Source organism: Heliangelus exortis, chromosome 8, assembly GCF_036169615.1.
Source record: "Heliangelus exortis chromosome 8, bHelExo1.hap1, whole genome shotgun sequence".
Classification (NCBI taxonomy): domain Eukaryota; kingdom Metazoa; phylum Chordata; class Aves; order Apodiformes; family Trochilidae; genus Heliangelus; species Heliangelus exortis.
The window spans coordinates 21,582,123-21,607,948 of NC_092429.1; the positions used below are offsets into that span (position 1 = coordinate 21,582,123).

The window sequence follows — 25,826 nt, forward strand, 5'->3', positions numbered from 1 at the left end:
TTAGCTAGTATCAACACATTTCTTCATCAAGCCCACCATTACCATGCTATTTTACTTCCCAACCCTTTAAATTTTCTCTGTATTTTCTCCCTCTTGCTGAAGAAAATCTAAACACAATAGTATGAATAACAGAATTCTTTGCAGGTACCTACCTGTTAGATACATTTTATCATTAAAAAATCAGCTATGAAGTTATGAGGCTTCCCTGACAAAATGACACTGAACAACATTAACTTACAGCCCTTCTATATGAAGTCATACCATTGTTTTTTTTAACACCTACACAAATATGTATTTACAGAGAACTTCTAAGGATTATTAGGTATGTATGGGAATGAGGGAATTAGGAGGGGTAAGGGCTAAAGAAAAAAAATTATGAATTTAATTTTATTTCCTTTAACATTTCATCCATCCTATTGTTTACCTCATGAATTAGGATGCAACACCACAGTCCTGTACTTCACTCTGAGTACTTCAATTTCACAGTAGACAGCACACACGTAAAAAAGGGCTGATACTGAAGAATAGATATAAGAAAGAAATTTAAGACAAGGAGTCTTTCTGATCGTAGAGTTCTTCTGACTGCTGATATGGCAAAATAAAAGATGCCGTTGCTCCAAATACCAGAGATAAACTTACAAATTGTTAGTCAGCAGGTGAGTGTGTCAGTAAAAAGCAGGTAAGGTGGTACAACTTCTGTCACTGAGCCTCTCATTTAACAACTGCTGTTCCTACTAGGGAATGTGTTTTCTAGATGTTTGCAACAGTACTAAATTGGTACCTGCTACAGTAGGTTTGTTGCCCAAATGCCACTATGCAATTTACTTCAAAATATATTAGTATCCTTTAATAATAACAGCTACTTTAACATTTAAGAAATGTAAAAAAGATATTTAAGAATATTTAAGAAATGTAAAAAAGATATTTAAGAATATTTAAGAAATGTAAAAAAGATATGAGATTTCATATTACATACCGCATATATTTAATTACATAATGTGAAATCTGATCTGATTCTTCATTACATTCTTACACAACATATAAATATTCACTCTGCTTTCCTTGTGATTTTTCTTTTAAAGCTCATCCTAATTTTTAAACTGCCACTTCTTTATCAAACCAAAGTGTTAAAAAGAAATTACATATACGCTTTACATTGTAAATACTTATTTCATAATATTGACTGCTAGGCATTCTAAATTGTGTACCATATATGCAACTTAAAGCTTATAAAAAAGTCTTGCCATTTCAAGATTTGAGAGATGTCAGTCTTGACAACTGACTGATAAAATTATTAACCTGTAGGATCTCTTTCTGAGGTAGATCCACTGGACTTGGATTCATGGTTCAGAAAGGCAAAGAAATATATTACACTGGGACACATCCTTCTTAATGACCCTCTGCTGGGGGAAAGGTGAAAATCTTCCACATTTAAAATGTTAATTCATTAAATAGCATTATTATAGTAAATTTATGACTTAGATAGTTTAACAAGTTACTAGATAGTGTTTTAATACAAGTCTTAAATGGTTTTATTTACATAGGACCAATTCAACTGGATTTTACTTTGGGTAATTTGGAGATACGTTTTTGCAAGGTAGTAATATTTCCTACTAAATCTAACAGTTCATAGAAAACCTACCTGCTCATATTGATGACCAAAGTGCACTGCTATTTATTGCATTTCTATGAATGTCAAACAAGATGACCAGACATACTACAGAGAACTTAAAATATTTTGTTCATTTAACTTCAGAGGAAAAAAAATCCCATAACATTGTTAAATTCCACAGAGTTTGTAAGAAAGCTTTTAATATTCTGATAAATCTCCTGTGATGTGCTCTTAGCTGGCAAGTGCAGGCAGATTGCCAGGTTTCTGGGTGCAGATTAACAAATGCAGATCAGCAGTCTCCTTTTGTATTATACTGGAGCAGCTGCTGCATTATGGGGAGTACAAACTGTATTCCTTCTACAGTCACTGTGGTTTTGTACCCTTGTTGCTGTGTGCATGTACTACACAGAGCTGGTAGTGAAGCTCTCCTTATGTTTACATGACAGCCCCACACCTCCTGCTAAAAGCAGCTCACTATATTCCATAATAGGAAGAAAGCAGTGTTCTTCACCAAGTAACTGCCTGCTACTACCATGTAAGATTTTTGGCTTTCCCCTACCCAGAAGAAGGTTAGTAAGAAAGATTCTCTAAGCATAATTTAAATAGCTGAAGAAATACCTTCTAGGTATGCTGTACTGTAATTCATAGATTCTTTTCCTAAAAAGCTTAGTTACTACAGTCCAAAATATGCTTAGCCTAGCAGAAGTAAGACCATTCCTCAACATTTATTTACATAACCTTTTCACATATTTAAAGAGATTAAAAATCAAAACCAACAAAACAGCAGAAAACCAACATCCAGAAGTTCAACCATATTCCTTAATAGTGCTGTTGGAAGAAAATATTCCTAAACTGTGTTGAACAATACACTATTTCTTTCAAGGGTCATGAAAATACTTCCTGTCCTGTTCAGAAACCATTTTCTACATGGCATCTGCAATTGTCCACAGACTTTAATTCATACCATCTTTCCTTCATAATTTCTGTCTCCTTTTAACTATTTTTCCTAGTTGGGCTTCAGAAGAGGCATTTTTTTGTCTGTTTTTCAGTTGGAGGTTTTTTGTTTGTTTGTTTTGCTTTTTTAATTAAACCACACCCCCCCCCCCCTTTTTCTTCACCCTCCCTGACCCCTGTGGTATCAGCAGTGGAAGAAGGAACACGAACCAAGAATACAATCAGAAGCTCTTCTGTTCAAAACTTGAGTTTGCTTAAGGCAGAAAAATAAACACAGAACTCTATGTTTTCTAATTAGCAAATAAGTGAAGAACTTGAAGTGAAAACAGTCAATAAGGTATATACTGTTTTACTTTCTTATGAAAGGCACAAGCTAGATAGATACCTGGAGGTACCACCTCCTCTTGCAGTACAAATTCACTTCCTGTCACCATTCCAAGAGCAGTAAAATCTAGATTATTTTGCATCTTGGTTGGAAGATGTGCTGAAATATTCTCATTTTAGTAAAATGATGGCAATTGTCAGAATTTAGCTTTAAACATGAGGTAGTATTTTTCTATTTCTAAACATTGCTTACTACATTCATCTGGCAAAGGCACATTTGTCCAGTTGTATGATGGATTTCATGGGAGTTCTGAGAACATGCTCCCAATGCAATACAAACAGCACAGTCTATTCAATAGCTCTGCACATCTGAAATGAATCCTTCAAGAGTTGCTAAAAAGAACAATCATATTTTGTTATTTTGAGTGCAAGGATTCTTAGTGATGGAAATGCCAGCTACATTGCTGGAAACCTTAAAGACCAAAATCCTACACAGAGTTCTCTACTGAAATTAAGGACGCAGGAAGAAAAATAACTCACAGAAATAAAAATTAAAGCTGAAAAAATATAGGCTTTCAACTTTCTTCTGTTGGAAGAATTGCACACATAAAAGCAAATTGATAGGATTAGGTTCTTTAGCATTAGAATTGCTAGGAAGGACCATCACAGCATTTTACCTTGTATTCTCTACAAATACAACTTTGTTGTCAGTAGTTCTGTTACCATTATCAGTAGTTGCCACACTTGGTGGTAAATTGAGCAGACAGCATTCCATGAAAAGTAACCTCTGCAGCCATCATTTGAGTTAAGTCTTCCAGAAATTTCTGATACAGGTATCTACGTTATTTTTAGGAGTTAATTCCTATTTGCAGACAGTCCTTGTTGAACAGATTTCAAAACTGATGCTCTAAGAATAAATGTCTATCTTCTCCCACAAGGGATCTTTCTAATAAAAAAATCGCATTAAGGACCATAATTCTTTTCAGCTATTCATAGACTAAGACATATATGAATAAAAGTAAGCACAGTCATTTTATTTAAAAGTACGTCATTTTATTTAAACTTCATTTTTTTGACTGCTTTGGACAAAGAAGTGACTCTATTTGACTGCAGCGAAACAAAAGCCACTCTAGGAGCAGACCTACATTCAAAACTCTTCAGTCCCAGAAAACTACTGATATAAACCAAACCCTGGTATGACACACACTGACCTGTATTTGCTTTGTGCACACTAAATATTACACAAACTGTACTGACACTGTAGGGCACATCCCAAATCACTGCTGCTACTCACATGACACAGAAAACAGCATTTTCAACATACAAGACAAACATAAACAAGCAGCAGGCAAGAATAATACCCGGGTTATGAGTCAACAGTAAGTTGCATGAAAAAAGGGTAACAAGACATTAAGTTAAAACATTAAGAGGTGAACAGACTTTATGAAGACTTGCAGAAGTTACTGGAACTAAAGCATGAACTGGCATCTTGTGCTTGAAGGAGCCTGGTATCCACACTGCTTTACTACATCAAACATGTTTGTGCAGTGTGACAAGTGAGATAGTATAGCTGACACAAGGCCAGCAGAAACACTGGACCACTGTTTTCTATCAAATGAGAAGGAATGTGTGTGAATGAGTCTGAAACCCAGTGCCCACAGAAGAAATTAAGCAAAAATGTGGAACCCAAAGCCACAGCTGACTGGTTCTATGAGGCACATTAAACCAAACTTGGGTTCTGTTTTACCACTATATTTGCTTGTTTTCATCTTCTGTGAAACATATTACTATGCAAGATGCTTAAATACCAGAACCCAGTTACTATTTGAATCTGGTGTTTTAACTAACAAATTATGGTACCTATGGACTTAAGTAACTGCAAATTCTTTTTTCCGTGTCCTCCTCAAACAAGTAATGCACAATAGCACTGGAAGAGAAACTTGTTACATCATGCCTAAAACTAGAAAAAAAATCTTCAGGGCAGAAGCCACATCTTATTTCTTTGTTCTATGAGGTGTTTACTACACATTTTGTTGCTTTACAGAGTTAAAGGAATTCTACAGCATGCAAATGCAGAGACAGCAGCATGTAGCTGCAAGCTAACCCGGTGAGCTGCTGGAGTCCTTCGTCAAGGATAAATACTCCTTTGATGAGAGGGACTGTCATTTCAAATGAATGCAGTCTGCCAGAGAGACCAAAAAAAAAAAAATGGATTGCAGGATAAGTTAACCACTTACTGTCTGCTGTCTTACCCAGAAAGATATGCAGATTCCAGCTGTATGTACAAAACCAGCACCATTAATCCCTCACATAAATTCCTCAGGCTATTACTAACTTTAGCAGTTACTACTGCACAATAGAAAAAGCAAAACTGGTGCAAAGGCCCCAGAATTGTCTCTACTCTCTTCTCAGGGAATTAAATTCAATAAGCTCTACTTATTGTCCTGTGAAACGAGTACCCCTTGGCATGTGGGCTGCTAGAGGTGTGATCCTAGAGCCCATCTTCCAGTTTAGCTGCTGAAAGACATTGAGATAAAGCTGCTTCCTGGATGACTCAACAGTGCAAACCAGAAATGCAGTAACTGGGAGAAATGTGGAGATCTGTCTCAAAAGTATGCTCCTGATCACTACTAAAAAGCCAATCTAGGCATGCCTAATTATACTTCTATTATAGCCCTGATTCACAAACTGCTACAGAGAGAATTGCTGCCAGGCTTCCTCCCAGAAAACACCATCAAGGAAGGCAATTTGCAGCTAAATGGATAAATAATGTGGAAGACAGCACATGACTTTCTAGTATAAAAACCTATACACAAAAATTATGTCTCAGAATTAGGGAGGCAACGATTTTGAATCCTACCAGCTGTTACAGACTTACTGCTGGGGCTTTGCTGAAGCCTCTCACACACTTTGCATCTTGGCTGACGACTGTGGAGGTGTATGGAAGATTAAGTGTTTCTTGGTTAATGCCAGTACTTTTCAAAAATAATTATGCATGGGTGTAAATTTAAGGAAGCTGCTCAACTGGTTGACATTAATCTGCAACAGCATGTTTCCAAATTAAGAGTTCAAATTTACACAAAAGCTACACATCTTTATTGCATTATGCTTAGTATGTTTTCTGTACTTTCCCATATTGCAAAGACAATACAAAAATACTGGAAAGTATTTTCTTGGAGATATTATTTATATGCAGGGTATTCACTAATTTTCACCTTTTACTAGTTGATAGATTTTATTTAAGAACTAAATATATAGAACTGCCTTTATTTCTATCACAGAAACCTTGCAAGATAGTAACTTTTCTTTTTTGGAAGTCAGATGAAAATGCTCAATCAAACAACTATAAGGGCAGGAAAATAGTTTTTTGGCACAAATCTCCTAATGGTCTGTACCTGTTACACTTCTGTACCTGTTTACCCCCACCCCAGAGACACTAGCTATGAAACAGGTATTTAAGATTTGACTTGAGTATCCTTCAAACTTGAATTCAAACTCAGGCCCTGACACACTTAAGGACAGAGACTGGGCAGTGCTGAAGTCCACAGCTTGGGTTAATTGAGGAATTTCAGTTTACCCACAGGGTACCAGGCAGCAGAGAAATAAGATGCTGCTTCGTTATTCCTTTTGCCACACGGCAGAAGTGTCCTGCAGGGACGTGGGGGAAGGAAAGCATTTCTTAATTCCCCATTGAATCTATTTTTTCTTCCCTCCCCTTGAGGCAAATTGAAGGAGAACACCAGCATATGAAAAAAATGGCGAGCTTGATAAAATTACCAGAATTCTTGTAAAAGGATTGGGCTTGTCAAATACATTATTCAATTGATAAAAAATGACCCACATGATGCATAAACGTCTCAAAGTTCCTCCTGGTTCACCCAGCAAGAACAGACATATATATATATATACATACACATATATGTATATATAAATGTGTGTATATGTGTGTGTGTGTGTGTGTGTGTGTATATATGTTTGATCACTTTATGTTTTAATATCTTATACATACATATATATGGGTTTAAGGCAGTTTGACTCATGAAATATATATGAAACTTGAGAGCTTTATCAGCATGGCAATATAAAAATTAATCTTGACTTGAACAGTGATCTATGTAAATTATATCTGGAAGCACTGCAAAAAAAATATTGCATAATTATTATAAGTATGCTGAATTCTTAGGCTATTTCTGATTTTTATAGCCTGTCAAAATCTCCCATACTATTTCCACACAGAAATACATTTTTTGTTTAAAATGCAACTGCAACTTGCCAACTTTACCCATATTTTTCAACTTAGCCTTCATAAACTTTTCAAGCACCAGGTAATTCCTTTTGTATACATGACTTCAAGTATAATTTTAAGGAAAGAAATACTCTGATTCTTGGTTCAACGTTGTTTTAATTCCAAGCTCTAGACTATTTCTGCACTGTTTAATGTATCAGAGCCAAGACTATACGAATTTCAACCTGGAGAGTAATAAATGGGATTTGGTTCTTCTGCTTCCCTACCAAAAATAAAGGCAACAGCATGATCCTATCAAATAAAATTTACTGAAAACAAACACAGAATTAAATTTTAACAGCTTCTAACAGATGGAGAACAGAAATAGAGGTGCCACTGAATAGTTCTATAGCATTATCACAAGATGCAATCTCTCAAGAACACATAGTTTCAATTATAAATTTTTAAATCAGAGCAAGCCTGAAGAATAAACTAACCTTCAATTTTACCAGAAAAAGAAACCTAAAAGACATGTGAACAAACCAAAGAGACTAAAGCCAAACAGATTCCACATGGACTTCTCTATCCCTGCACAGGGGAGGCTTTAACAGCAGCCTTTGCTCGTGTTAATTTCCCAAGTCCCTTTCTCCTATTCCCATTCCACCAAAAGAAACTGATTTTTGTATCTACATACACAAAAATTTGCAGGTTGTCAAATTAGATACTAACTCAGCCAAGCCAGTCTTAACTAATGAGGAAACTACTAACTATCCTGACATCAGTATATAAAAAAGAACACATTTCCTAGACTTTTTAAAGTCTTATGTGCTTCCTAGAAAACAGTCATAGCTACCTAAGGAACAGGGAAGCCCAAAATTTGACGTGCTTGTTTAGCAAGTAGTCACATAAAAAGTAAATCAACAATTAATCACCACAGCCACCACTGCTAGAAACATACAGTGCAAGGAATTTCAAGCCTGTAGACTGCAGCTACACATACTATAAAGTGCAAGTAAAATTATAACATGCCATACTCAAATCTCTCTCCATAGTTTCATTTTATAACTGACCCCTTTTTAGCAACTGAAGTGCAGTTCATCTGAGCAGAGAGCAATAAATGTCCTCTAACAAACACCAACACCTTTTCAAAAATTATGGGAAAGACAGGCTAGCAAAGAGGACTACCATGCTATTTTCTCTTAAATTACTCAAAATTAGATTCAACATGGGTTTAACAATCTGGTCTACTAGAGCAATGCAGAGTTAATCACATGTACAAACTATCTGTTCTACGTAACTGAAAAATTGTTGCATGCTCCAAAACAGGATACACCTATTACCTTAAACGAGGAAGAGGTACTAGAAGATACCAAGGCAATAATTTTGAGACTTTGTAAGTATTGCAAAAGCTGGATTTGAAATTCTCTGCCAACTTTGTGAATTGTATAGTAAGGAAAAAGGTTGAGACATCCCAATTAAAATGTAGTGTTGCTGACGAGATCGTGGCTAGGGGTATGAGCATGGCATGACAAATGGAAAGTCTTGGGCTCTGAATATTAGCCTTGAGACTACAGTTTCACAGCCATTTCTTTGGTAGTAAATGCTTCAGACATGGCTGCCCTTCTGCCTAAGCTAGTTGTGTTTCCACTCTAATGCTCCCTCTCATTGTCATGGTCAGCTGCTTGTGACCTAACTCAACAGCACCTGTACTCATCTGTTGCTGGTACAGGAGTGGGGACAAGTGACTCGGGCAGAACCCGGGGATGTCAATTGTCATGACACTAATGCCTGAATAATAACTACTTGCTGATCCATGCCTAAGCAGCACAGGAAAGACAGACACAAACACCCACTCAAGCACGAGGGAAATACAAAATTGCTATTGAAGTGCATGTTAAGCAATGCTAATTACCAACTTAAAGATCAGCAAACTAGAAAACACTGACATTTTCTCAACTGACAACTCTGAAAAGAGATGCCTCTTACAACTCCTCTAGAAAGGCATCAAATGAAAAAAGTCAAATGGGAAAACCACAGACTCATAAACCCAAGTCAGTAACTTTAACTTCCTTCAGAGACACAGTGTTCTGTAAAAACATGAACAGTCATGAGGTTTGTTTCTTACCCTCTTAAATGCTTTGACTTCCACAAACATTAGAAATGTTTACCCCAAAACCACCTATGATCGCTGCAAGTGTCCTGCAAGTTCTGTAGCAAGTAAAAGACATGCTGAAGTGCTACTCACAACTTCTTTCACTAAAATGCCACTTGTTCTTTGCTGAACTCGTCTTTTAAAAATTTATCAAGATAAAAAACAATACCAGCAAGATTTCAGGTTAACTTCATGCACTTTTCACAGCTTAATCGTAAGGGGAAATATCTTGACTAATTTTATTACCACTGATAAATTTTTGTTTTCAGTTCTTAATCATTCTATCAGCAGGAAAGATGTCTCAAAATAAAAACAAAGTAGATATAAAAACCTTATCTTGACATCACAGTAACTAACCACTGCCACTTCTAAAAAACATTTGTGCAAACCAAGAGGCATAATACTTTTTGGCAATACTGTATAGAATAAAACATTAGTTATAAATTAATAACTTTGATGTTGAACCCATAAAGCCTCTGCAACTCACCAGTTGATACCAACTGATCAAATGGAAGACTCTAGTCATATTCTGCCAAGTACTTGTTAATCATCTTCCACATCAGTAAACACAAGATGCTTGTAAGCAGGCAATAGAAACTTAGTTGTGTTCATTTTTACACACCACCATTCTACCAACAGCTACAGGGCATTGAACACAGAAATAGAGGGACTGGACTTAAAACAGAGTGGTCAGCCAACTACAGAGAGTAGATTCAAACAAAAAAGACCCTAGAACACCTAAACAACTTTTCCAAAACAGCAACATTCACTGACAGTCACAAATGTAAAACTGAAACCAAAGTATTCATATTGAACTAAGTAGAATGATAGGTGTTTTCAAGCATAAGTACAGAGGCAAACCACCTACTTTGACAGCTATGAGGAGACAAACCAAAACAATTGTAAACCTCCCAGTAATGAATCACAGTTAACTCCTGAGGAAAATACTTCAGCACAGTGACACATGTTAAAAGACAGACCTGTAGTTATTGGAAGTACACAGAACAATAGAAGAAACATAACATGCAAGCTTTAAACACTCACCATTTGAATTGGTTTTTTGTGAAGATCTCGTTCAGTCACCAACTTTTCTTGTTCAGTAACATAAAGACCTTTTTGTGCCAGGGCTTGTATAACAGCATCATGACCTAGAAGTGGTTTTGCAGCATCACTCTTGAGAATAAGGCTCCCAGCACGACAGTAGAGCTCTGCCGACAGCAGCAAGTTAACAACAGGTGGTTTAATGTGCTCCTGGTCATACTGGTCTGTGTAAAATGGTTCTCGTAGTTCTTCTGGAACATTTTCTAGAAAGACAAAGAAAAAACAAAAAAAACCAAAAACCGTTAGTACCAGAAAGGACAGATTCAGTACTAGGCCTTTTTTTACATGTATGAAGTGATAATTGTGTTAAAGAAAACATTTTATTACGGGGAAGGCATGAATCTTTACCACTCATCATGATATAAAATACTGGGAAAATCTGCATACAAAGGTAACAACTACAAATACAACTATAAATAGAAACTTAAGAAAAATTCAAAGAGAGCTGTACACTGCAAAAGCCACACCAGAAAGACTATCTGTGGTTTATAGCATCATTATTTTAAAATTTCTTGGCTTCTCCAAATACATGCCCAAACATTCTAATTTCCTTGGCACATTATATAGGTCAAACTTATAAAGGCAGAACAACACCCATTTAAACACAAAATCCTGTTTCTACTACAATAACAAAATGGGAATGCAACATTTTACTTTAGCACCAAACAATTAAAGATGAAAAGGGAAACTTTCACCGAGGAGCCTTCTAGGTTTCATATATGCAAGAGACACATGACAGTTCAGCAGTTCAGCATAACTACATGGATGCTTTACTGGAATTAAAAGAATTGAAGAGGATGGGGGAGAGGGAGGGTCAATTTCCTTCTGACAAAATGCCGAATTCTTACTTGCCTATTTGTGTTACTGCCTTTCCCTTAAAAATGTGACTTTCCTCCTTTTTCAGTAAAATGGCTTACCACCCAAAAAAACATATGTAAGATTCCATCATGTTTATTCTTAGATTTTAACCCCAAAATTAGCATTCCAAGACAATCTAACAGTTTTTCCTAATACTTGACAAGACACAATACCAGCAGAGGAAACGTTTAACTGTATAAATTAATTACATGTAGTAGTAGATGAAATGAAACTACATCATCAGTGAAGGTGATTTAATATATGTTGGTTGTTTAATACAAAGGCAAGTAACTTAGATACAGTTTCAGACCTCACATTTCTAGTTATATGCACTGCAAGATGCTCAGTTTTCCCCATGTAAAAATTTTGCTCTCCATTGTTGTAAAATTAGATAGGCCTACATCAGCTATGGGATAAAGGGCATATGATTCTTTTCCTGAGCCCAAATGGAAAAGTCTAATTAATTACTACAAGTTAAAAATGAACTGGAAAGCAGAGATTCAACTGAAGGTTCCTATCTTCCATTTGCCTTCAGCTGGATAGATGGCTGAACAGAAAAGGTTTGAAGCAGAGGCTGGAGTAAACAGCCTAATGGGGGTGGAGCAGAAGAGAAAAATCAAAACATGCCATCACAAGATAATGACAGATTATCTCTCCCTCATACATATTCCATCGCAGTTCAGGTGCTTCCATTATGGGCTTTGGAAGAAGGGTTAGCTGCCTTCTAGCTGGAAAGGAGATATGCACTTATAGAATGAAAAAAAGGGAAAAAAAAACACATTAATGTACTTCTTAAATGTCAAAGATGGTAGAAAAAGGAAAAGATGCCTTACTATTTGTCAGTTCAAAGGGGAAGTGATGTATAGTTTAGAATTTGCTTAAACCATCTGGCTAAGAAAGATGACAGCTCTGCTTTAGAACACAGTGCAAAATACTCTATCATAGGTGGAACTACTTTGTTCTTTAAAGTACTAGTAAAGTCTATTTTTTACAAGACAATAACAAAACTACTAACAAAAAAATCTACACATCAGGCAACAACACTTCAGTCTTCTCTTCCGACTTCCCAGCACCACTTACTGGCTCTATAGCACCTGCAGTCACCCAACATTACAAAAAGAACTTACAATTAAGGAATTCTGTGAGCTGCTAGGTACCTGCTTCCCCTAGGCATTACTTCCATCTACCTCAATTCTTCCTGTCCTCCTTTTTCCTGTTTGTCTATATGTTTTCTATTTAAATACTAGCTCATTATGTCTGAAATTCCTCATGATCCATCTCTACCTTGGTTTCAGGAGCTGACACCTTGTGACTTTAAACTCTGTAATTCCAAACACCAATTCTTAAGCATCTTCATGCTATTTCCTCAAGCTAGAGAGCATTAGAAAACATTTTCTGTCAAAAATATCATAATGCACAGGAAGCAGATTTTGCCTTTTTTAAAAGCAAAGCACTAACCCATTCAAATCACATGTAAAGTTAGATGGGGTGAGGGAGGAAGAGATAAAGCCATTTGTAATTTCGTAGAGGACCTAAAAAAGCCTCATTTCCACTCAAAAATATACTCCTTGATACAGAAGCAGTTAGCTTTGCATAAGCACGTCCATGTTTTAGAGTCAATGAAAGCAATGATAAATTTGAGCTGAAGAGAAACCCAAGGATGTGAAAAAGAAAAACCTTTTGCCTGTTCATGAGTACATTTCTGACCTGTATCACTAAAACAGAACTTAAAGTGACAAGATAATATGGAATAAATGTGTGTATCATGAAAGAATGCTATCTACTTCTGGGGTTTAGTAATAAAAAAAACTCAACACACTAAAACAATAAATCAAGATTGTTACTATCAAAAGCTAGGAGAATTACTTAGCAAGGATATTTCTATTTCTGAAAAATACAGTAAAAGGCAAAATAAGAGGTCTACCATTTCTTTTACTTCATCAGTGTTCACAACACTAAATCTGGAATAGAAATTCACCGATGTTCAGAAAAATAAAACTCAAAGTAAATTTATCAGAAAAATTGAATGCAGAAATAAGGGTCTAGGAAAAAAAATCTATGACTACAGACATACTCTGAATTTATAAAAACAAAACATGTGAAAGCATACAAATAAAGAACCCCTGCAGCAACAAGATTAGAAGTCTTCACAAAACAAAACCCTATCAGTTCCCTCCTTTGCACAGACAGAAATACATGCACTTTTACACAGTTATAACCTGTATCAAACTGTTTGGTATCAGAAGATCTTAGTAGAACATTCAAACAGTTTGTTTTGGGGTTTTTTTTGTTTTTTTGGTGGTTGTTGGTGGGTTTTTTTTTTTTTGTAAACTATAACAAAGTGCAGCAGCTAGACACAGAAGAAACTCTTCATGTTGCTGGTCTCAAAGGAACAGCCCTTCCAGACCTGGCATGTGCTGCCCCTGCAGTCCTGTGGAGGGGAATTTCAAGAGAAAACCCAGTTCTCATCAGATTATCAGAAGAACCAGCAGGGTCAAAAGGCTTTATTAACAATTTGGGCAGGATTGGAGATTGTTAAACAGCTCTCTTAAGCTAAGAAGAATTTTAACACTAATTCCCAATATGAGCATTTTATCCATCCCTTTCCTTGGCCCAGCTGACAAGAGTCTTTCAAGAATAAACTCCAAATAAATAAATAGTTTTAGAATTAGAAAGGTGCTTCCTTGTTGCACATACTGCCAGGAAGCACCACTTAACCTTGAGATTTATGGCAAAGTACAGTGATTATTTTAGAGAGATACAATAGAGACACTGGAGTGAAGCACATGAAACATGGACAAGACCAGCGGAACTAAGTGCATTTCTGTTGGAGAATAAAATATTGGGAAGATCCAGCCATACCCTTACAGGGCCCAACAGGCAGGTTTCACTAACATAGTGCAGTAATAATTGTGCAGTAAGGTGACAAAAAAGGACAGTGGCTATGAGCCACTGAAATTTCAACTGGATACAAGTAAAAATATTCTACACAGCAAGAATAGCTAAGCAAAGGCACAGGCTGCCTGGGGTTCAGCTGCAGCACCACCATCCACTGGGATTTCCAAACCTTCGGTGGACAAGGCTCTGGGAAACCTGGGCAACCTCCTCTAACTTTGAAGCCAGCTCTCCCTGGAGCAGGATGATCTCCAGAGACTGCTTTCACACTATTTTTTTTCCTAAACTTGTCAACAGGACTATAGGTTTCAATTTTGGAAACTTTTTCTTGGTACGAGTTTAAAAATTGACATTTTGAATTTTTTAATATTTAGCTGTGAACAGAACAAATAAAGCTAATGTAAAAGTTCAATGGATAGGGGAAAGCACAAAAAGGAAATACCACATTAGCCCAAAACAATACTGTAAATTCAAGAATCAGGCTAACTTTATTCAACATATTCAATATATCTTTATGTAATTTTTCTATGAATTATAATGGACTCTGAAGTCCTGTAGATACTCTCTTCAGATAAGAATAAAAAAATAAAAATGAAAGGACCTATTCCAAGCTTTAAAGAAAACACAAGGTTATTGTTTCTCCTCACCATGAGATAGAATTATAACTTCTTTTTCCATCTAAATATGATTTTAAAGGGAAGGAAAAGTAGTATCTAAAAACAATTCATGGCTACAAGCCCTGAATTTACCTTCAAAAGCTGTGCTATAAGCAAAACTCTCTGCTCAGGTAAGTGTGAATTACTCCTTTAAGGACAGTATGAATTCCTCCTTTGGAAAAAATTACTTGTATTATTTTGAAAACTTTACAAAAAATCCATCTTGTTTTTAAAGAAAGTGTAAAGTTTCCAGAATTCCACACAGATTAATACAATCCTTTCAGTTACATTCTATTGAGCTTTTCAGGTTTGAGTGACAAATTCCGGATTTATCAATGTTTGCATTAATGAAGTCCAAAATCTTACAAGCCTTTGTCAGAAAGGTTTGGGGGTTTTGTTTTTGTTTTTCATTCATGAGGATAATATAAACAAATTAATTAGAACACCCCTGGTGAAATATTTTAAGAGGCCATTTTAAGCCTCATCCTAGTAAACACCCACCTCTACAGGTTACTGACATCACTCAAAGGCATTAAGAAAAACTGCTAATAGAAGACCATCAATTATTGCAGAATTATTGCATGAAAATTCCAATACCTTTAGCCACATCCTAGTGCGAACCAGTAAATGAACTTATGCCAAATCTTAATGGACTCAATTGCTTGACAGTATTGTATCAAGTAAGATATAAGAGATACAGACCATCTCAGCAGATGGTCAGTCCAATCTACAGATTTTATTAGGACTGATCAAAGAACCAATTTGTCAGCAACTATTTTAGAAACATGGTGGAAAGGAATAAAAAAAAAATTCATAGAATCACAAAATTAGCCGGGTTGGAAGGGACCTCAGAGATCATCAAGTCCAACCCTTGACCCACCGCTGCGGTTGCTAGACCATGGCACTGAGTGCCACATCCAGTCTCTTTTTAAATATCTCCAGGGACGGAGAATCCACCACCTCACTGGGCAGCCCATTCCATTGCCTGATCACACTCTCCGTAAAGAAATTCTTTCTAATATCTAACCTAAACCTCCCCTGGCACAACTTAAGACTGTGTCCTCTTGTCTTGGTGAAAGTCGTCTGGGAAAAGAGACCAACTCCCACCCCGCTACAACCTCCTTTCAGGTAGTTGTAGAGAGTGATGAGGTCTCCCCTGAGCCTCCTCTTCTCCAGGCTGAACAGCCCCAGCTCCCTCAGCCTCTCTTCATAGGGCCTGTGCTTGAGTCCCTTCACCAGCCGGGTTGCCCTCCTTTGGACCTGGAAGAATCTCAAATATTTGCTTTTATACTCTGAATTCTTGTGTAAGTTTTTCACTAGCTGTCATACTGAGTAAATGTAAAGACATTAGATCTGCTAGGAAAACACTGATAGATGTTCTGGCCTGCACCACCCAACAAAACAGAGGAGAGTATTTAGTTAAAATTTGTTTCTGTCAGATACACAACGTTCATTTCCTCCCTTCATGGTTCTATTAGCAACATCTGCAAAAAGTAGTAAGTAGGTTACATATGAATTCTGCAAATACTAATCATCAAGAGACAGCTATTTTTATGTTTCTTGGGAAACATCTAGCTGCAGATGATGCAATTTGTAATCTACTGCTTCAAACACCTATAAAGGATAAATTTAATGTTAAAAGGTGGGTGGACTATTTTTACTGCAGAAAACACTACTCAGGACAAGCACTCAGGCTTGCACAGCTTTTGTTCAGTTTTTAGCTTATTCCTGTCAACCCCATGTTAAACCAGGGAAATTTATTACTGTAGCAGGACAAGATGTAGTACATATAATAGAGAAGCAACAGATTTAGCTCCCCTTTAAAAAACTGTTCCCATAATTTTCCAAACATCATACCTACTAGAGACAGTCTTAACTTAGTAACTAAAAACTGGATGCAAAGCTGTCCAAAAAACAGTTTTCCAAGAATACTCAGAGGTCCCAAATCAAAACAGAAAAAGCTTCAAGAATGAGTTTTTTTCATTCATATTAGCTGAGCTTCTAGAGAAGCGATTCCAAGTTACAAAGGGATTGAAAGTGGTTTTGGAGGAAAAAATTAAAATTCAAAATTATTTTGATAAGTAGAAGTGGTTTGAAATAGGATGCAGTTATATAAGTATAGCTGCAGAGCAGGAACCTACAACCATACAATTACAAGATGGGAACAACTGAGTAGGCAGCAGTTCTGCAGAGAAAGATATGGAGCTACAGTGAATCACAGACTGAATGAGTCAACAGTTCTAGGCTGATGCAAAATGACAAATTTCATATTCTAGTGAATAAATAAGAGTATTACAGGTTGGAAAGATGAAGTAATTTTTCAGCTAACCTGCACTGGTAAGGGTTTAGCTAGACCTTTATAGATCTCGATTTAAGTCCATTTATGCAAAACTGACCACAGAAAAAAAATCCAAAACACTAAACCCCAAAAACACAGTCCAAAAAACCCTCAGTTACAAAAATTAAGTTGAAAAAAAGGCTTGTCTAACAGCAAAACAGAGGCTTTTTATTATGTGGAAGGTATAATGTTTTTTATTATGTGGAAGGTATAATATCAAATGGTCAGGTGCCCACCACTCACTGGGAGCAGGACAAGTAATGCATTTACAGTATAGCAAAAAGACACCAAGGTCATTATGTTGTTCTAACATCAGAAACTAAATATGGATTGACTAGCAGACATATCATGGAATCTCTATAACTACAGATTTTCAAAAAACAGGCTAAACGAACATCTGTCAGGAGCAATGTATATTTAGCTCAGCCTGTCTTTAGGACAGCAGATGGGTAACAAATTTTCCAGCCACATTTTCTATGACTAGAGTAGAGAAGACAAAAATTTCCCAATTCAGAGCAATGACATACCCTCTGCTGGTTTAGGTATAAAAAGGACAAAAAGGAGAGAACACTAAGACTGTTTTAAAATTACTCTTATGAAGCAGGTTAAACTTATACTTTTAAGTTGAAGCATATAATATCAATACAGCTCAATAACTTCTTTGGAAAGCAGTTTGCTATACTGAAATGGTTCACTCCCAGAATTGTGAGTTAATGCTGAAATTTAGTGTTTGCAGATTTAATTTCTAAGGTCAATCATTCTCACTTTCATACTTCACTCTCTTTGTTTATTTTCCCCTCTTTCAGCTACTGCAAATTGTGTCACTTAAATCATTTGGTTAATACAAAACACCGAACCTGAATTGTCCTAACACTGATAAATTCTCACAGCAAAGTATCAAGTCACAAAATCTTAAGCTCCCTCAACAGGTAAATATGAATGCTATTTTCAGTTAGTATTTCTTTAAACAAAATTTTTATACAAGGTTCCTTCAACATAGGTGTTAGTATATTATTCTCCTGAGACACCTTACTAATAAGACAACCTACCTTAACTTGCCTGTGTTGTGAGCCAGACTCTAGCCTTGTAATTTCATTGAGGAACACAGCAATACAACTGGTGTCTCAATTTTGGGTGTTTGATGATTGATCCAAAAAAACACTACTAAATATTACTGAATATTAATATTAATGAATAGGACCCATTTCAAAGTCTTTTTTTTCAAGAAAGAGTTCTTTTCACAACACGTACCCAAGCTGTATCCACAATTTTTGATTGAATTAAAATATGCTTTTCAGAATGTGAAATATGGTCACTGAAAGTTCTGCCCATTTGATAAAGATTTAGATTTCCTCAACATGCCTGTAAAATTTTTCACTTTTCTTTAATCAAAATGAATGGCATTAATTTATGTCAGAGACTGTGGGGAAATAATCCTTCACGTCCCCTGTCCTCTTAAGGAATTCCAATATTTCAGGGTTAAAAAAAGAAATTAACTGTAGCACCCATAAACCCATTAATTATCCTAAGTGCTTTGCACAAATGCACATAGCCATAGGTAGAAGACACAATTCCAGTTCTACTACAGATCTACTCCAAAGAACTAAACCAAGTAATTTAACAAACCCAAACTTCCTTCCTCTGTGCAGGAGGTGAAGGTCAGTTCTTCTGTTTTGTTTCAAGCATAGAGGAAATGTTTGCACTGCAGGCATGCAAGCCCTGTATACTCTTCTTTGAGGCTACTAGAGATATTAACCTAGTATAAGGACTGTGAGATAAGCAACACTACAATTGTGTACATTTACCTCTCTTCCTACTATTACACTAAGGAAGTATTTAGAGGGCAGATGGAGCTATTATCTCCTCTAATCATGTTCCATTTATGCATCTGGGAAATACCAAGGTAATGAAAAGGGTGAAGGAATTGGGTTTGGGTCATCCTCTCTAGAAAAGTAGCAGAAAAGTACCCTTACACACCCAACAGAAACTCAATCAATATAAACCAAGACATTTCAACCACAGAGCAGGTATATGTCAAAATTCAGTAGAAAAAGGATTTCAGGCTAGAATGCTGGGTTATATAATTGCACAAGCACTGTACACCCAGAATCCCATGAGTAGAATGTAAAGAAGCAAGCTACCTAAAAAGACAATGCTCTCTGAAGATGTTGAAGCAACTACTTGAGAAGTAAAGTAGCAGAGAAAATTACTGCATTGCTAACATTGCTAACATATGTCATATGCCATATATCAAAATATTACATACTTGCCAGTTCTCACAAAGGGGAGATTACTGACAAATCTTCATATGGAAACAGTATTTTCATCTTTTTTCTTTCTGACATGATGAACATTCACTTTATTTCAGTAGCTACTGATCTCACTAAAATTTCACTAGGTTCAATCACTTTGAAAGTAGCCTTTTGGAGGCACCACATCAAATGTCATCAGTTCCTAGGGGATTCATATACATACCTTTAACCCTGTTAAACTACATTACAAGGCTCTGACCCTAAACGCAAAAGGTACAAATTTTCATACGAAGGAACCTTTTCCTGTTATTCTACAAAGAATAGGGGTAAAAATATTGCCTGTTAACATCTAACCCACCTTTGATGAAAAAACATACTTTTAAACCACAGAAGCCTACAACACATTACAGCTATATTAAAAACAAACAAACAGAAAACCCCAAACAAACAACAACAAAAACAAACAAACAAAGCTTGGTAAATTTTCAAAATGTTTCCCTCAGAAGACCACTTCGAGTCTGGTATTCTTCAATACCCAACAAGAATAATAGGTCTGGTATTCCTCAAGGCCCAGGTTTTCAAAGACAGAGCAGTAATGCCTTTCAGAGGCATTACAATCAATTCTATTTAGGCTTACAGACAAGGGCAGCCTTCCGTATTGTGCAGGCCAAAACCTGGCATTAAACGCTCTTTCTCCCGAAACCTTTCTTTCTGCTTAACCACTCAAATGGCTACAGGCTACTGTCACACATGTCAAAACTAACAGCGCACATCCATTTTCATAGCTAGCCCCAATTCAGGTCCTAAAACAGCGTTAGGAAAATTTTCGAGACAAGAGACAAACATGGACTGCTGTTGTTTTTTGGTTTTTTCCCCACACTCTAGCAGTGTCACCCGAGAAATAAATAAAATACAATTTACATATTCCTCAAATAAAATTGTATTAGCTCCAATACACAGAAATTACTCACTAATGGAAATAGGGGTACTACTACAAAAAGGTAATTACGGAAAAACAAAAGAAAACAAAAAAAACCCCACAAGTTGTAAAGGAATCTAAAAATGAAGGAACGGACCAAAACCATTTCCTACGCACCGTCTGCCCCCCTCACCCCCCTTCTCATCTCTTCAGGGATGGGCTCGCACGTTCTCAGGAGCGAAGCAACCAAGCAGGAACCAGCATCAAAGAAAGGGAAGAAGAAGACGCCACCTACCTGTCCCAAAGGCTTTGGCCACCAGCCAGGCGAGATTACAGGCGATTTTCGCCCGGGAGAAATCATAATGGTCAAAGGGTTTGATGGCAGGGACAATGAAAGTCTTCCTCATCTCCTTGGCGTCTGCAGCATCCCCCATCTTCTCATAGGACCCCCGGTAATTCGGAACTTACATGGCTCTTCCTCCTCCTCCCGCGGCCGAGAGAGACGCCTGTAAATAGGCCGACAGCAGCTGAGGGCAGCGCTGAACCCAGCTGTCCGTAAAGGGCTAACGCCGCCTCCCGCCTTCCTCCGCACAGGAATGTGGCAGAGCCCGAGTGTCCTCTTCTTCTTCTTCCTCCTCCTCGCTCTTTGTCTCAATTCACTCACGCCGCCGCCCCACACCTTCCGAAAAACGGCCTCCGGCGGCCCCGGCCTGCCCTTCCCCGGGGAGACCCTCTGGCCAGGGCTGGGCGCCCCAGGCCGCCACGGCCGCCAGCCCTCCGGCCCAGGGCGGGAACCTCCGGTAAGGCCGCCGCAGCGGCCGGGACAGGGCCCTTCCCAGCCCGGGCGAAGGCGCCGAGATGTCAAAACGCCGGGGACCGGCTCCAGAACGCCGTACGGCCCCGCCGCCTCACCTCACCGGCGGCCTGCAGCGGGCCGGGAGCGATGGTAGCTACCCGCGCCGCTACCCCGCGCCCGGACGCTGCCCCAGCAGCCCCTCAGCCGGGCGACGCGCTCCCGGCTCCCCCAGCAGCTGCCGCTGCGGCTTTCCACCCGCGGCTGCCGCACTGGAGAGGCAAGAGGCGACTGCGCATGCGCCAGCGCCACGGCCGCCGCCGCCACCGCCTCCCCGCCTGGGCGAGTCGGGTCGGGCCGCCCTCCGCCGCCGGGCGGGCTGTCATGTGTCCGCCCCCTCCCCACAGGGGGTGCTGGGCGTCGAGCCGGGCCGTGGCTTCAGGCGCGGTCGGTCGGTGGGGCCTGGCCTCGGGCGCGCAGTTGGGGCGTGGGAGCCCGGGCAGGCATAGCTGAGCCTTCGCCCAGCGGCAACGGGAGAGGGGCGGAGTGTTTGCCGCCGGTGAGGGGACGCCGGGCGGTGCCCGGTTGTGGGGAGAAGGGCGGTGTCCCTTGGCTGCATGGTCCACCCGTTGCCGGCGTCGCCGCTTTCCGCAGCCGGACCGGACCAGACCAGACGGGACCCGCCTTCCGAGCTCAGCCGTCGGTTTTTTGCGGCGTCTTATGGGGAGGTCGGGATCAGCCCCAGCTCTGCCTCGCGTTTCAGGAATGTTTGAGGAGCCTGTGGCCGATTCGTTGCGGGGGATCCCGATGGGCCGGGGCCGCACTGACCGGAGGCGGGGAAGGCAGCATAGGAGGCGGACCTCTCCCCCCTCTCGTGTTTATCTGTCCCTCCTCATTTAAATTATATCTATATATAGCGTCTTGAGTACTTGGGTAGAAAAATTATAGAGCCTTAAAATGGTTCGGGGCCTGTTCACATAATAACTGTAATAACAGGCAGTGGTAACATTCTGCCCTGGAGACCATCAGCTGTCTTGCTCACCAGTACCTGGGCTGTTTTTGGAAATGGATGAAATTCCTTTAACAGTGGCTTGTGTGGAAAGAGGCATTAGTCACAGTAAGAACTAGTGACTGGGTGATGAGTGACTTGCGTTCAATCAAAATTGGATGAGTTAGCTTTGAAGTTAGCTTTGAAGTGTGGGTCTGAGGATGCGGTGGTGCTGGTGACCACCACCCTGCCTGCCCTTTGCATTGCCACTGTGTAACTGGGTGACCAGCAGCACCACGGGCTACTGAATTTGTACTTTTTGGCAATAAATAGTCATCAGGCTGGTTTAATGTAGAAGTGTGGTCCTCTGCCAAGCTGGGCATTCTAGAAGGTGTATGGTGAGCTAGTTCAAGATGCTGATCTGGCCAAAGATTTAATAGTTTCTTTTTGTAGTGTAGTTTTTTATCTGACTGGGGATTCATGGGCCACTAAAGAAGCATTTTTCACCTAGAGTAATTATTACCTAAGCTGCTTTTTTTCTTCTTTTTTTTTTCCTTTGTGGTAATTTATTGTCTTTGTGTTTGAAATGGATAGTGAATTGATCTGGACAAGAGATTTTCCATGGTTACGTGGTTGTGTATGCTTCTAGAATTTCACATGCACAATAATACAAACATGATTATGAGACCATAGTGTACTTTACAGTTTTACTGACCTGCATCTGTATTAGCAATGAGTAAATTAAAGGGCTGTGGAGATCAACATTTGAAGAGACTACTCACTGTTACCCCATGTTTCCCAAACTGTCATGTGTATCTCTTTTAGGTGGTACATAGGTAGCTACAAAACCAGGGGCCACTGTTGGTGGTGTTGAGGAGAGGATGAAAGTTCAGAAATCCTACCTTGAGGATTCCTGATCCTCTACAGTAGACATAGGATTAATGGTACCAAATTAACATACAGGTGTGACTTGGGAAAATGTTCTCTATTCAGGAAGAATGTATTCTCTTGTATAGATTTAACAACAAACGTCTGAAATTCATAAGCTTTAAAATGTCAAAAGATTTTATAAAAATACAGATCGAGATCCCAACTCATTTGTTGCATAGCTAAGAAAATACCTAAAAACTAGAGAAACCTACAGGAAAACATGTTCAGGAAAACTGTAAGGTCAGTATTCAGATAGGAGGGATACAAGATCCACTTTGAGAGGTCAAAAGATTAAAAACTAGTCCCTATAAAATAGTATGAAATTTGCAAAAGCAGCTTTCTTACACAAATGTGACATAATCCAAATAAGGAGTCATATTTATGGAGGCAGTTACATTTAATGTACTCCTGTATTTATTATCTGTTCCTATGCTCTTGCAAAACATCACATACATTTCTGTACTATATATTATATAGTATATATATTCTATATTGTGAGTCTATTGACACTTACTTGAATCAAATACAAATGTGGTCTGATTTTCCAAAATTCCTTCAATTGCAAGTCCCTTCATACTTAAGCAACAGTTTTAGTTTGTTGTTCTTTTTTTTTTTTTCTACTATAACACATCTCAGAAATTGCAAGAGATACAATTATGGGCAGGTGTATGTGTATATAAATATATACATATATATATATATATATATATGAACGTTGTTACCAGTCTAATTTTAAATGCAAAAAACCTGTGGGTGCAGATTTTGTGTCAGTGAAACCTGTTCAGAGTCACAGTACAAAATCTAAAAAAGCTGTTTTGTGGTAACTGCAATCAAAGTGGGTTTTTTTTATTTGCTCAGTGCTCTTGGAAGTGAATGCATTAATGTAAAATCTGTGTAAGTGAAAAAGAAGACAACACCACCACCAGTTGTTGGAGTTTTTGTGCCAGTTCTTTTGCAGGCATGCCAAATGGGATCTTGTTTATTGCATTGTCAAATATATCAACAGCCAACATGAAAAATGAAGTTGGCTTTAATTGTTCAGACTAGATAAACAGAAAAACTGAGTGAGAAGTTACCACATTTTTTCTCCTCCCTAAAATATTTTACATAGTGATAGTCTGTATTGTATACAATATTTCTGCTGCAAACTATTTTATACTTTAAAGTTCATTCCAAGAGGAAGGACAAAGTATTGGGATTTATAACAAGCAGCTCAAAAAATTTTAATTTTTGTTCTCTTAACCTTCCGTCTGCCTTTCTTTCCCCTCCCTCTCTCTGCCCCAAATTAGAATCCCACTTGACCAGTTTTGTCCTGTAACTACATCACAGGTTTGATGCTTCACTCTCATGTGTCTGTCCATTTACACAGTGGGTGTACCAAGCCTGTAGTCAGTGTCAGGGCAACAGGAACAAATATGACCATGAAGTTATGAATAATGATGTGGTGACAGTTGTTGCTGATAGTTTGAAGCTTGGGAGATAGTGGACTGAGCCCTGATTAACCATTTTATATCTCTTTTTTTTTCAATTGTTTTAAGATTTACTTGGCTTCTGAAGAGGGTATGTATAGAGTCAATGCCCTTTGACTAAATTCAGACTAATGCTTGAGGGAGTGTTCAGGATGGAATAAGATTTCATGTGTAATTACTCACATGACTTGATACAATACTTGATAAGGCAAAGTAAAATGTTTTAAATTAGCAATATCATGACTCTTTCTGCTGTGGTGCTGTGAGCTGGGCTCAGTGATAGTGAACAGGCATCAGGCTACCTACAAAAGGTAGTAAAATGATACCTGTTTCAGATTCAGTGGTTGTGTTAGGGGAAATCCACAAATAGCAGTTCATGGCATCTCTTCTGGCATGTAATGCTTCAGTCTTCATGTCAGAAATATAACATCATGGGGGTGTCTTTAATTTCTGCTATCAAATTAGCCTATTTGAGATGATCCATGTGTTTGCCTTAGCTCAGACTTTATCAGTCATGCTAGAAATGGTGGTGGCTGAGGGCAGGGGTGTGTCCTGTGGCCTCTAAACTCTGGCAAAGAGGCAGCATGGGCAGCTTGATGTGGTGCCCTCAGACTGTCAACATGCAGACCAAGAACCAGTGTGATCCTTAAGAAACATGCTTAGCTTCAGCAAGTTTTGTGTTGGACATGTGGTAATCTTTAAATTATTCTGTAAGGTTATTATAGCCTAGGGATGACTTGTGAAATGAAGTTACTGATGTTCCAGCCTCTTAAACCTACACTATTTTATTAAATATACTGCTTTATAAGTAGTGGTAAAACTGTAGGACTTAAGAAATTGTATTTTTAAATAGGTATTGTCAAGTGGGTGATTGAATTAATAAACTTTCTTTGCATTATTGCTGAAATACATGTATGTAGTTTCTGCAAGCTGGGATTTTTCTCAGAGTGTGATTTTGGAGTGTGAACTTAACTTCCTGTTTCGGGATGATACAAAAGCACAAGAATTAACGTCTTTCAAATTCTTCCACTAATTTGTAATAGCAAAGTGCATAGGCATTTAAAAGGGAAAAAAAAGTTTGCCAACTTTACAGATTCTAGAAGAATCTTGAGTCAAAAGTAAAGATGTAAAGCTTGGCATGATGTTTTACTTAGATTGTCTGTGAGTTTTGATATGGTTAAAAATTAAAACAGGAAAAAGGTAGAGTAACACTTACTTCAGCTCATTTGCTACTGAAATCTTTACAGCCAAAATGCCTAATGTGAAATGAATGTGGTACCTAACAGTAATGCCTCAACATTTGGATGCTACACATTTCATTTTCCAAAGCTGGCTTTGACCTAATGTAGGTCCATGAAGG

General features: G+C 38.2%; 1 protein-coding gene across 11 annotated transcripts in view; it reads right to left on the reverse strand.

Annotated features, from left to right (window-relative positions):
* Positions 1-21,383, reverse strand: part of CAMSAP2 (calmodulin regulated spectrin associated protein family member 2) — an 83,595-nt gene extending 62,212 nt beyond the window's left edge. For 5 of the 11 annotated variants that reach the window (XR_011727157.1, XR_011727156.1, XR_011727158.1 and 2 more), the window contains exons 1-2: positions 20,582-21,337; positions 10,312-10,571 (exon numbers count right to left, since the gene is read on the reverse strand). Coding sequence is in view for 7 of the 11 variants with exons in the window: in XM_071750996.1 (XP_071607097.1) it covers positions 10,312-10,571; positions 20,582-20,720 (399 nt within the window). In the remaining 4 variants the exon portion in view is untranslated. Of the gene's footprint in view, positions 1-10,311; positions 10,572-20,581 lie in introns of all 11 variants that reach the window. The other 6 variants (XR_011727160.1, XM_071751001.1, XM_071750999.1 and 3 more) reach the window with 4 other exon arrangements.
* Positions 21,384-25,826: the final 4,443 nt, after the last annotated feature.